At 41.1% G+C, this 13,542-nt stretch overlaps 1 protein-coding gene across 1 annotated transcript in view; it reads right to left on the bottom strand.

The window, feature by feature from the left end:
* Positions 1-11,527, bottom strand: part of LOC311234684 (uncharacterized protein) — a gene marked incomplete at its 5' end in the record, with an annotated part of 45,420 nt that extends 33,893 nt beyond the window's left edge. Inside the window, 2 exons of the mRNA XM_084321928.1 lie at positions 4,774-4,903; positions 11,513-11,527. Coding sequence (XP_084178054.1) covers positions 4,774-4,903; positions 11,513-11,527 — 145 coding nt within the window. The remainder of the gene's footprint in view (positions 1-4,773; positions 4,904-11,512) is intronic.
* Positions 11,528-13,542: the final 2,015 nt, after the last annotated feature.

The following is a 13,542-nucleotide window of genomic DNA, read 5'->3' as shown; positions in this document are numbered from 1 at the left end:
TTTTTATTTTATAGATTTTCCACAAATAAGGGAAGGACTCAAATAGAGCTGCATAGTTCAGGGTTTTATTTCAAAGTAGGTCTACAGATGCCAGTGTTTTTTCTCCTTTTCTGTGTTTTATTTCAAAGTAGGTCTACACATGGTAGTCTTTTTTTAAAGTGGACTACTTTTTATTTTATAAATGTTCCACAAATAAGGGAAGGACTCAAATATACCTGAATAGTTCAGGGTTTTATTTCAATGTCGGTCTACAGACACCAGTGTTTCGTCTCCTCTTCTGTGTTTTATTTAAAAATAGGTCTACACAGCCAGTATTTTTTCTCCTCTTCATAAGAGTTTGAGGTTTTTCCTTTGTTATAACAGGTAAAAACAGCAATAAAAAGTCAAAACGTTTATTTTTATTTCCATTAATGCAATAAGTATAAATATAATAAATCGCAAATTACTTTGGGTATGCAATTGTCCGGCGTTTTATGCTAAATGTGGGGATATATAAAATGTTATACACTGTGTTATCTTCATTTTAAGGGTACATAGGTTGTGCGGCTCCCTGAGCATTTTATTTTGTGGGAGGGGGTTAAAGGCTCTTTTGATAGTAAAGGTGGCTGACCCCTGGACTAGACGTATAGGGAGGGCTGGAAATCTATAGTGCTCCCTCTGTCCTGTGGAGGGCGGCAATACGCCTAGACGCGTAGTCCGCCGGAAATATACAAGAAGAAGAAGACTAGACGTAGAGTCTGCTGTCACGCCCGCATCTCCACATCCCAGCCCCGACACGGATGAGGCAGATTGGGATCATGACAGACAGCAGAGACCCGCCGGTGCTGATAGCGGATATCCTCGAGCTCCCCCTAGTGACTAGGGGCCTCCACTACACACTAGTAAAAAGAAATTAAGAAATACGGAAGAAAAAAATATATATATATAATCAGATCCAGCGTTTACTTTCACAGCATCTATAGTGACTACTAGTATCATCTCATCTCTATCTATTTTTATAAAAAAAATTGTATTGCAAATAAAAATATGATTGATTGTTTGATAATGAGGGGGTGAGAGATGTTGAGTCGACGTGACACTGACGTCCAGGTCCAGGGGTCACTGTCAGGTCAGGTCAGCTGACCACTGACCGCGAGAATTGCACTTGCAAGTTGATCAAGTAGACTAATGCCCCTTTTCCACTGCATGGTACCTACTCGACTCTACTCTACTCTGTATTTTCAGTTTTCCATGACCAAAGTACCAGGTACTTTTTGGGTACTTTTTGGGTAGTTTTTTAGTCCCTGCTCTGTCGAGGTTCCAAGCACGTGCCAAGCGAGTAGAACTGGTACCAGAAAAGTCACGTGAAACACTGCAGACCACTGATTGGTCAGAAGAGAGACGCGTCACTCGTTGGAGAGTCAGAACGAAAACAGAAAGCCGCCATCTTTAATGTCTCGCATAGGATTTCATTATGTTTGCAGCAGGCACAAGTGCAATAAACAAAGGATACAGTCACTGTGTATTCTGCCTCATTTATTGATTAAACAAAATCGACATCAACACAATTTGCCACCGAGCGGAGAGTTTAGTCTCGCAAAAAGATTGCTGACTTGTTAAAGCTTGTTGTTAGGTTAGGTGCTAATGTTGTGCTAGCGTTTTAGCATGGCTATCGTACATAGCGTGATCAATATAACTCGCTATCGATTGTTTGTATGAGTAACGTTAATGCTAGTAGAATACACAACGTGAGGTAATCACCATCCATTTTAAACCGGTTATTACCTAATGCTAATGTTAGCAAATAGGCGCGAGACTGGTAACGTTACAGCTTTGTTGTTAGCCAACGTTAGCATAGACAGCCTAGCTAACGTTAACGCTTGTAGAATAGACACAATGAGAGGTAACGTTAGCGTTAGCAGAATAGACACGAGTCTCGTTAATGTTGTTATTGATTGATTGATTGATTGAAAACTGTGTTTTACTCTGGCTTGCGCCTAGCTCACGGACATAGCTATGCTGGAGCTCTCACAGAGCTATGGAGCTCTCAGCTGTACACCAGCAGCCCCGCCTCCCCACACGGAGACAAACTGAGTACTTTATTTTAGTACTTGCAGTGGAAAAGGAACGAAATACCAGGTACCTAAAGCGAGTAGAGTAGAGTAGGGTAGAGTCGAGTAGGTACCATGGAAAAGAGGCATAAGACTCGAGTAGTACTGTATCATATGAGACTCAAAAAGCATGGATAAAAAAGTTAAACGGTAGGAAAGCGGAGCTGCTAAGTTAAAATCTAAACAGGAAAGGGACAGCCATCATGAAACTGACAGAATAACTGAACAATAAAGTATAATATATTGTGTGGTACCCTGTCAATAACTTTGGCAGACAGGGAATATAATTAATTTTCCTCAACTATACTTTCTCTCTCTCGATGGATAGCTCAGGGATTAAAGCAAAAAAGAATCTCCTGACTGAACTTTTTTTCAGGCCAAGTCATATTCTTATTTTAATCTCCACTATTTTTTTTTAATAGCGTTAGCGTTTTAAGGGAGCCTACTTGTAGAGCCTACTGTCCTGACTGTGACTATATACCCTACTGTTGTGGTTGTTGTGCCAGGCAGGGAGGCTGTGTGCTGGAGAGCGTGAATGCAAGTCTTGTGGCTAGCTTCTGATTGATGGCGAGCTAGCACCCCTTTCCCATTACTTTGAACCATGAACTAAACGGCTTGTTATCATACAAACAAGGGACTAAACACGTTTAGCAAATTATGCCACAACAACAATGGACAGTCTCCTCCCCACGTTTGTATATATTTTTTACCACCCACCCACCCCCTCCTAATGTACAGTCTCCTCCTCATCATATGTATATATTTACTGTTAGGATCTCTGGGTAACAGTACTGTATATTTGCTTATCATATATGTGACAAATGTAACAGTACTATACCTGTAAGTCAAGTATGTCCCCATGTCATAAATGTCATGATGTCATGTATGTTGTGTATGTCATAAATGTCACTATGAATTGAAAATGGGGGACCCTGATTATGTAAACAAGACAAACATCTTTCTCTGGTCTGCATCCCCTTAACAATTGTGTGTATTGCTACTGGATTTACCAGATCCAGAGTGAATGAATGAAAACTTTATTTAATACACAAGACCCTCTTCTTGGGACCAAGTAAGGTTTTGTCGATAATCCAATGTACAGTTACCCCACCCCGCCTACCCAACCACCTCCAATGTACCACCCCACCTACCCAACCTCCTCCAATGTATATACTCTCTTTTTTAGACTATTTTTGTATCACAAACAATACTGTATTTGTAAATCTGGTATGTCATAAATGTATAGATGTAGCAGTATTGTCTATCTGTATGTCATGTGTGTCATATATGTTATGATGAATTGAAAATGGGGGACCCTGATGTAAACAAGACAAAAGTATTTCTCTGGTCTGCATCCCCTTAACAATTGTGTGTATTGAGCCGTACTCTATTGTACCATTCTGCAATTCTGTTAATAAAATGTTCAATCAATCAATCAATATTTAACAGATTGCAGAATGGGTACAATACAGTATGGCTCAATACACACAATTGTTAAGGGGATGCAGACCAGAGAAAGACGTTTGTCTTGTTTACATCATCAGGGTCCCCCATTTTCAATTCATAGTTAACAACTCACCACTACAGCCCCCAGTAGCGCTGCCTAGCCAGTCTCTTCAAACGTCCTCTCCTCTCTAAACTTTCTTTTGTTAGGTGGTGCCGCTCATCCTTTTCATCTGAGAACCCCACGGTGGGTTCTCTTTTTAGTGGCCGGCTTACTCCTTCCATTTAACCGACGCTATTAAGCTAACGTTAGCTAATCGGTATAGCAGCGAGTGCAAGCAGCGTGGTATAAACAAACAAATAAACAAACAAACAAACAAACAAACAAACAAACAAACTAGGTCAACAAGCAGAGTTGACTTGACGCGCGAGGCTGCAAAAAAGGCGACTCGTTAAACCAAAACACGCAGTTTTTAATTATTTTACATGACTATCTTGTTACCCTGCCATGTGGTGGACAGACTTCTCAGACCTCGCAAATGTGTAACTCGCCCAATAGACTGCAGCTGCAACCGCGGAGCGAGCCTCCGGAGCGAGCAGCGTCCTGTCTCTCAATGACTCTGCTTGGCGCGGCGCGATTTTTTTTCTTCATATTTGGCGCCTCTGATTGGATCAATTTTGTTTAAATGTGTATGCATCTACAAATCATATTATACCAGGTAGCCAATTCCGTCAGACCGCGAATCAAATGGACGGATCTCCCCAATCAAATTGACGGAAATCCGTCTGGAGACGGAATGCTTTAATGCATGGATAGCTGTTTGTTGACGTGTTAAAATGCATCAGTAGCAGGATTAGTCATTTTGATTACTGTAGTTTGCCTGGTATGTAGCCTTGGTTAGTGGCTGCCCCACCAAGAGTCTGGCCCAGAGGCCTCTGAATTCTTAATCTGGCCTTGATTTTGCCCCAAGCCCCTGTTCATTTCGAACCCTGATATATATATATATATATATGTAGCATAGATGTTTGGCACTGGGATTGGGTTTCTTCATCGAGTGCTTATCCTTGTGTATCTTGTGTTTTACTTCAAATTCAGACCTAATTACTAGCTCCTACTCAAACCCAGCAATAAACAACTACTACCCACACATAATTTTTAATCAGAATACAATTTGCCTAGCCTTTAATAAACATTAATATTTGTGGTTGTCTACAGTCTGGTTAAGATGTGGGGACTGACCGTGCTGTTGATCATGGAGGCTTCTCACACAGCTTATAGTGAATATGGAGTATTTGGTGTCAACCTCCTCCAGGCCTTGAAGCTGCTCTCCCTCCTGACTGCTCCAGGTTTCCTCCTGTTCCTCTTTAATCTGTGAGGGCTCTGGGTCCTCCTGGTCCAGACTGAGGCTCCTCTCCTGCTGCTCAGGGGGAACCTCCTTACAGACTGACAGCTGTGGGGGGTCTGGAGGGAAGAACAGCGAATTGAAGAACAGGAAAACTGTCAACCAGAATTATCTTTGCTAGTCCGACGCCACACGCGAAAGTGCGGTATTTCTCTCAACTCATACTATGCACCAACTAGCCTACATCAGTGACTATCACAACCATTATTAATGGTAAAGCTATCACAAATGCTCCACATAGATTCCCTTTATAACTTTATAAGCGTACATGGTAGAAACATGGGGTTTTGATTAGTGTTTTACTACAGTTCTAATGTATCCAGTAAACCCTCCAATGTACAGTTCCCCCCCCCCCACCCCCTCCAATGTACAGTTTCTTCCCCCCACCTCACAGACCCAACCTCCTCCAATGTACAGTCCCCCCCCAACCTCCTCCAATGTACAGTTCCCCGCCCCCCCCCACCACCTTCAATGTAGTTTCTCCCCCCCCCCCCACCCCACATACCCAACCTCCTCCAATGTAGTTTATTCCCCCTCAAATGTATATCTTTTTAGACTATTTTTGTATCATAAACAGTACTGTATATTTGTAGATCTGGTATGTCAGAAATGTCTGGATGTAACAGTACTGTTTAAATGTATCATCAAGGACCAGTCTCACCCAGCACATCACCTCTTTCAGCTCCTTCCCTCAGGTAGGAGATACCGGTCCATACATGCCAAGAGTTCAAGATTTAAGAACAGCTTTTTCCCCCAAGCAGTCAGACTGTTAAACACTCATTGACTGTCCCCTCACGTGCACCATGCACTTACCACTGCACTTGATAATCTCTGATTACCACCCATCATGCACTTTATTATTTAAAATATTCTGTTATTTACAGTGTTATATGTGTTATGTGTTTATGTATGTATATGTACTACGGTCTGTGGGAGCTCCCCTGACATTTTGTTGTATACTGTGCAATGACAATTAAAAGTCTATTCTATTCTATGTCATGTATGTTATGATGAATTGAAAATGGGGGACCCTGATGTAAACAAGACGAAAGTCTTTCTCTGGTCTGCATCCCCTTAACAATTGTGTGTATTGAGCTGTACTGTATTGTACCCATTCTGCAATATGTTAATACAATGTTCAATCAATCAATCAAACCTATTTTATTGATATTTGGCGAAAGGATACATAGTTAGTAAAACACCCGCTGCTAGTTTGTGATATTGAACGGTGCTGTGCGTTACCTGCTTCGTTCAGACATAACCTGTCAAATCATCTGCAAAACATTATGAAAACACAAACCTGCTCTTTGTAACTTTATATCTTGGCTTTCAGACGGATGTCCAGCAGCTTGTGTTGACGCTCGATCTGCCATTTTGACCGGGAATCCTTCTCCTAATAAACGTTAATCATATTAGAATGATATCCTCAACAGCTGTTTTAGTCGCTCTTTAACAAGAGCCTCCATCTGTTCTATTTGAGACATTTCTAAATGTGAAATTAAAACTCTATTCCTTCCTGATGCTCTACCTCGCCTCGGTCTATCTCACTTCCTGTATTTAGTCACGTGAGCAACACAAGGTGCGTCATTGGCGGGTTTACTCCTCCTATCCACAGGCAAGGAAACTATAACACAAGGAAGGGTCATTACATGACGTCTGCCTGGTGTTCTGACGTGATGACTCTTCCTTATGTTATAGTTTCCTTGCCTGTGGTGGATAGGAGGAGTAAACCCGCCAATGACGCACCTTGTGTTGCTCACGTGACTAAATGCAGGAAGTGAGACAGACCGAGGCAGAGCATCATGAAGGAATAGAGTTTTAATTTCACATTTAGAAATGTCTCAAATAGAACAGATGGAGGCTCTTGTTAAAGAGCGACTAAAGCAGCTGTTGAGGATATCATTCTAATATGATTAACGTTTATTAGGAGAAGGATTCCCGGTCAAAATGGCAGAGCGAGCGTCAACACAAGCTGCTGGACATCCTTCTGAAAGCCAAGATATAAAGTTACAAAGAGCAGGGTTGTGTTTTCATAATGTTTTGCAGATGATTTGACAGGTTATGTCTGAACGAAGCAGGTAACGCACAGCACCGTTCAATATCACAAACTAGCAGTGGGTGTTTTACTCGCATATGTATCCTTTCTCCAAATATCAATAAAATAGGTTTGATTGATTGACAATTGTATTAACAGATTGCAGAATGGGTGATTGATTGATTGAAAACTTTATTAACAGATTGCAGAATGGGTACAATACAGTACAGCTCAATACACACAATTGTTAAGGGGATGCAGACCAGAGAAAGACTTTCGTCTTGTTTACATCAGGGTCCCCCATTTTCAATTCATCAGGACATATATGACATACATGACATACAGATAGTCAGTACTGCTACATCTATACATTTATGACATACCAGATTTGCAAATACAGTACTGTTTGTGATACAGAAGGAGTCAAGAAAAGGGAGTATATACATTTGACGTAGAAACTGTACATTGGAGGAGGTTGGGTGGGGGGGGTTGGGTACATTGGGATATTGACAACCATACTGGGTAATTTACATTGGAGGTGGTTGGGGGGGGGGGGGGGCACACTGTATAAACAAGCAAAACTGTACATTGAGGGGGGGGGGGGAGGAGACACTGTATAAACAAACAAAATTGTACATTGGACTATTGACAACCATACTAGGTAAATTACTGTACATTGGAGGGGGTTGGGTTAGGATATTTACAGGGGCCAGTGTTGAATTGCAGTCTCCCGTAGGTGTCCCTTGAGAGAGGTTTTGAAAGTGGGTACTGGTAGTGATCCACATTCCTTTACAGCTTTGGGTAGGGCGTTCCACATTGATGTGGCATAATTGCGAAACGTGTTTAGTCCCTTATTTGAGACGAATCTGGGTTTAACATGATTTGTGGAGCTCCCTCTGGTGTTGTGATCGTGGTATTCACTGACCTTTGGGAAGTATTTTGACATGTACATGGGTACCTTGGTCGTGTAGTGTATCTTGTAGACCAGGCCCATTGCAAGTTGCTGTACTCTGTCGTCTACTCTAAGCCATCCTAGGTTGTCAAAGTGGGCAGGGGTGAGGTGGGTTCTAGGAGTAAGGTCAAGCAGTAGTCTGACCAGTTTGTTTTGAGATGTTTGTAATTTTGTTTTTAGCGCCTTTGAGGTGCTTTGGTACCATGAGGTGCAAGCATAGTCGTAGTACCCCTGAATGAGTGCTCCTGCCAGAGTCTTCAGGGTATTCTTGTTTACCAGAGAGGAGATCCGGTACAAGAATCGAGTTCGTTGGTTGACTTTTTTTATTACATTGGATGCCATTTTGTCACAGGAGAGATTAGCCTCTAGGATGGAACCCAGGTAGGTAATTTCATCTTTCCTTGTGACAATATTGTCACCCACTGTAACTGAGAAGCCGTCGGTCTTGCTGAGTTTGTTATTTGAACCGAAGAGAATGGACTCTGTTTTGCCCATGTGTAATGATAGTTTGTTATCAGCGAGCCATATGCAGATTCTGCCTAGTTCCGAGCTGAGGGTTTTTTCAACCTGTAGGCTGTAACTTGTTCTTGTCAGAGACCAGCAGGGCTGAGTCGTCCGCAAACAGGAACAAGTTGCAGTCACAAGCTGACGACATGTCATTTGCATAAATTAAGAACAGTAGCGGTCCTAGTATGCTTCCTTGTGGAACACCACAGCTCACTGTGAGGGGGGGGGGATAGGGTACCGTTTACCTCCACCATCTGTTCCCTCCCCTCAAGGTAGGATTGCATCCAGCTCACTGATAGACTATCAAAACCAATTGCTTTTAGCTTGTCAATCAGAATGGAGTGATTGACCGTGTCAAATGCCTTTTGTAGGTCCAGCATGACCATGCCGCAGTATTTGCCTGCGTCCACCTCTTGTTTGATGTGGTCATTCAAATAGAGAAGGCATGTGTCAGTGGAGTGGGATGTTCTGAAGCCAGATTGGAATTCGTAGATTAGATTTTTTTCCGCTAGGTACTTTTCGACCTGTTCGTAGACTATTTTTTCCATGACTTTCGAGATGGAGGTGAGAATAGAAACAGGGCGGTAGTTGCCTGGGTCTAATTTGCTGCCATTTTTGTGCAGAGGGGTCACCCTCGCAATTTTGAAGTCCTTGGGGACGTGTCCCTGTTTTATGGAGAGGTTTATTATGTATGTGATGATTGGGGTGATGGCGGCTGCTGAGTCTCTGAGGAATTTGGAGGGGATGTTTTCATGGCCAGTGGCCTTGTTAGGTTGGAGGGCGCTCAGTTTATTGAGTACCTCATCTGTTGTTACCATTTCCAGCTTGAAGTCGTCCTTGCGGACCCCTAGGTTTTTGTAGTAAGCTACTATGTGTTCTACCCCATAAAGCCCTGAGTGGGAGGGTAGTTTGTTTACCAGTGTTGTGGCTATGTTTGTGAAGAAAATGTTTAAGTAATTGGCTACATCCAGCTTGTCTGTGATGAGCGTGTTGTCCGTTTTTATGTTTATGTTTGAGAATCTGGTTTTAAGTTTTTTACTGCATCCTAGTTGATTATTGAGTAATTTCCAAAGTTCACATGGTTTGTTTTTGTTTTCCTCAGTTTTGTCATTGATGAAATTCTTTTTTGCAGTTTTGATCATGGAGTTTACGTCGTTTCTTAGTCTGTTTCTTTCTAGTTTGAGTTCAGTCACGTGGGCTTGGAGTTCACTGCTCGGTACAATACAGTACGGCTCAATACACACAATTGTTAAGGGGATGCAGACCAGAGAAATACTTTCGTCTTGTTTACATCAGGGTCCCCCATTTTCAATTCATAATAACATAATTATATGACATACAGATATACAGTACTGTTACATCTAGACATTTATGACATACCAGATCTACAAATACACAGTACTGTTTGTGATACAAAAAAATAGCCTAAAAAGAGAGTATATACATTTGAGGGGGAAGAAACTGTACATTGGAGGAGGTTGGGTATGTGGGGGGGGGGGGGGGGCTGTAAATTGGAGGTGGGGGGGGGGGGGGGGGACTGTACATTGGAGGGTTTACTGGATACACTAGAACTGTAGTAAAACACTAATCAAAACCCCATGTTTCTACCATGTACGCTTATAAAGTTATAAAGGGAATCTATGTGGAGCATTTGTGATGGCTTTACCATTAATAATGGTCATGATAGTCACTGATGTAGGCTAGTTGGAGCATAGTATGAGTTGAGAGAAATACCGCACTTCCGCGTGTGGCGTCGGACTAGCACCTTTATTAGATGAATAATTTACCTGCAGCAACACATTATATATTAATGTAGAGAATACCACATACAGCACCTTTATTAGATGAATAATTTACCTGCAGCAACACATTATATATTATTATATTAATGTAGAGAATACCACGTACAGCACCTTTATTAGATGAATAATTTACCTGCAGCAACACATTATATATTATTATATTAATGTAGAGAATACCACGTACAGCACCTTTATTAGATGAATAATTTACCTGCAGCAACACATTATATATTATTATATTAATGTACAGAATACCACATACAGCACCTTTATTAGATGAATAATTTACCTGCAGCAACACATTATATATTATTATATTAATGTACAGAATAGCACGTACAGCACCTTTATTAGATGAATAATTTACCTGCAGCAACACATTATATATTATTATTATATTAATGTAGAGAATACCACGTACAGCACCTTTATTAGATGAATAATTTACCTGCAGCAACACATTATATATTATTATATTAATGTAGAGAATACCACATACAGCACCTTTATTAGATGAATAATTTACCTGCAGCAGTAAATTATTAATCTATTGTTTTTAATACAAATAGACCTCCTGTTCACTTTTGTTTTTATATATTGAGCTTTAACACACACAGACACACACACAGACACACACAGACACACACACACACACACACACACACACACACACACACACACACACACACACACAGTCCCCCACAGCCCCCACCCCTCCTCCTTCCAAGTCCCCTCTCTCCTCTCCTGTTCTCTCTCACGGTTAGCTGCTTAGCTTTTAAGCAGCCAACGCGACGTTCATTTAGATATTTAACGCGACGTTGGCATAAAGGAATGGCGACGATGCAACGCCTGTTATATGCATTTGACCCGTTGCGGGGAAAAAACTGCACAGACTTATATCGGCTAGCAAAATAGACGCTCTGTAGTGCTTTACAGCAGACGCAAACACTGCTGTAATGTCTACACAGAGTTTCACAATACTGGGCGCCGGCGGATATGACTCGCGGGGATTTTCAAAATAAGAGTATCGCAATATGAATAGATCTTTTTACGTTGCGTCGATCCTATTTGATTATTGATAATAGATCGATATATCGATCTGGATCGATGTATTGTCCCACCCCTAGCAGCAACACATTATATATTATTATATTAATGTACAGAATAGCACGTACAGCACCTTTATTAGATGAATAATTTACCTGCAGCAACACATTATATATTATTATATTAATGTAGAGAATAGCACGTACAGCACCTTTATTAGATGAATAATTTACCTGCAGCAGTGACATTCTTAATCGGCGGTCATGTATCACAAAATTGGACCGTGATGAAGTTTCCACAAGGCGTTTTGAGATAGCGGCTCTCGAAGAGGATCATAAAGATTTGATTATTATGGCTCAGCTCCAGGCTTTTGGTCGAAAGTCAGAATGGACTATCGCAAATAAATCGATTTCCAAAAAAAGACAACGTGCTTACACCAACTATTTCTTCGGGGCGATACAAATCTGCCGTGAAGCTTTCCTCTTCATCCACGGGTAAGTTATTATTTTTTTTTAGATTTATCTTTTTTTATTGGAAGAATTAGTACATATTTATACATTTCAGTTATCAAAATTATACAACTTCCATTTCCTTCCCCATTCCTATCCCCTAATCCCACCCATCCCACCCAGTGAGGGCGACGACAAACATACATGACAAAAAAAAAAAAAAGAGATAAAAATAAAAAATAGACATTTAAATAATTAAACAAAAGTACAGATGTGGCAGACAAAGCTACGCAAAAGAAAAATTAAGTAAAATTAAAATAAAACAAAGATAAAACAAAGATATTTTTATATATACATACCGTAATAATAATATATAATATAAGTGTTACTCTCCATTTTAGTAGCGTAATTTCCAGATGGTAAAACAAATAAAATGGAAAGTAAATTTAACACCCTTAGCAGACCACCACAATGCCATCTCCCTAGCCATGCGTGGGCTAGCAGTGTCATGAAGGTAGATAGGGGGTGGAGGGGGGTCATGGGGTCCCACGATTGGATGGAGTCATATGGGTTTTGAAATGGGATAGGAAGGGCTGCCATGTTTTGTGGAAGATATCCGTGTGGCCTTGCCAGGATTTATCTTCGCCAGTCTAGTCTTTGACCAATATAGACGGTGGAGGAGCTTGAACTGTATCAGTGAATGGCGGGCACATATTGAAGAAGAGTGTATTCGGGCAAGAGCGTTTTCCCATTCTTTGTCTGTAAATTGATGATTTAGATCGGACTCCCAGTTTTGTCTTATAGCCAATACTGAGGAGGGTAGGGATATGGATATGATGTTATATAGTTTAGATATTGAGCCTTTGATTACAACCTTCACCTCCAAGATGCGATCGATCAAAGTTTTTGGGGGTGTATGGGGGAACTGGTCAAATTTGCTCTTAACAAAATCACGTATCTGTAGATATCTGAAAAAATTTGTTTTTGGTAAGTTAAACTTTAGGGACAGTTGTGTGAAAGACATAAAAGAACTGTCTTGGTACAAATCATAAATGTTCAGAATGCCCTTCTTAAACCAGTTGCTGAAGGTTTCATCCACCATAGAGGGAGGGAAAAGGAAGTTTTTGTGGACAGGTGACGACTGTGACATGGCGTGGAGACCAAAGTGTTTTCTAAACTGGGACCAGATCCGGAGGGAGTGTTGTACTAAGAGGTTGTTGGTATACTGGGCGGTTGTGACTGGGAGCGAAGAGCAGACTAAGGATTGCAAAGATGTTCTAGAACAAGATGCCCTTTCCATGTCCACCCATGCCGGTACCCACTGACAGAGTCCGTAGTGGGAGAATGCTGTGAATATTTGCAGCCCAATAGTAGACCAAGAAATTGGGTAGTGCGAAGCCTCCCTGTGATTTAGGCTTCTGGAGGGCCATTTTATTTATTCAGACTGGGCGTTTGTTCCAAATAAAATCTGATATTGCCTTGTCGAGGGCTTTAAAAAATGACTTTGAAATAAAGGTTGGAATATTTTGAAATAAGTACAGAAATTTCGGTAATGTGTTCATTTTCACAGTGTTCACTCTGCCAACAAGTGATAAAGGAAGTGATGACCATCTGATAAAATCCTGCTTGGTGCGCTCCAGTAGAGGGGTGAAGTTGGACGCTATGAGATTAGAATGTTTATGTGTTATCGTTATGCCAAGGTAACGGAAGCTGCTTGGGGAAAGCTTGAAGGGGAACCTAGAGGGGGGGATATTTCTAGCTAAGGAGTTTATGGGGAAGAGTTCACTCTTGTTTAAGTTTAATTTATAGCCAGA

This window comes from Notolepis coatsorum (genome assembly GCF_963971535.1).
Source record: "Notolepis coatsorum genome assembly, chromosome: 9".
NCBI classification, from domain to species: domain Eukaryota; kingdom Metazoa; phylum Chordata; class Actinopteri; order Aulopiformes; family Paralepididae; genus Notolepis; species Notolepis coatsorum.
The sequence above is the reverse complement of the archived record's forward strand: the minus strand, read 5'-3'. Positions and strand labels throughout refer to the sequence as shown.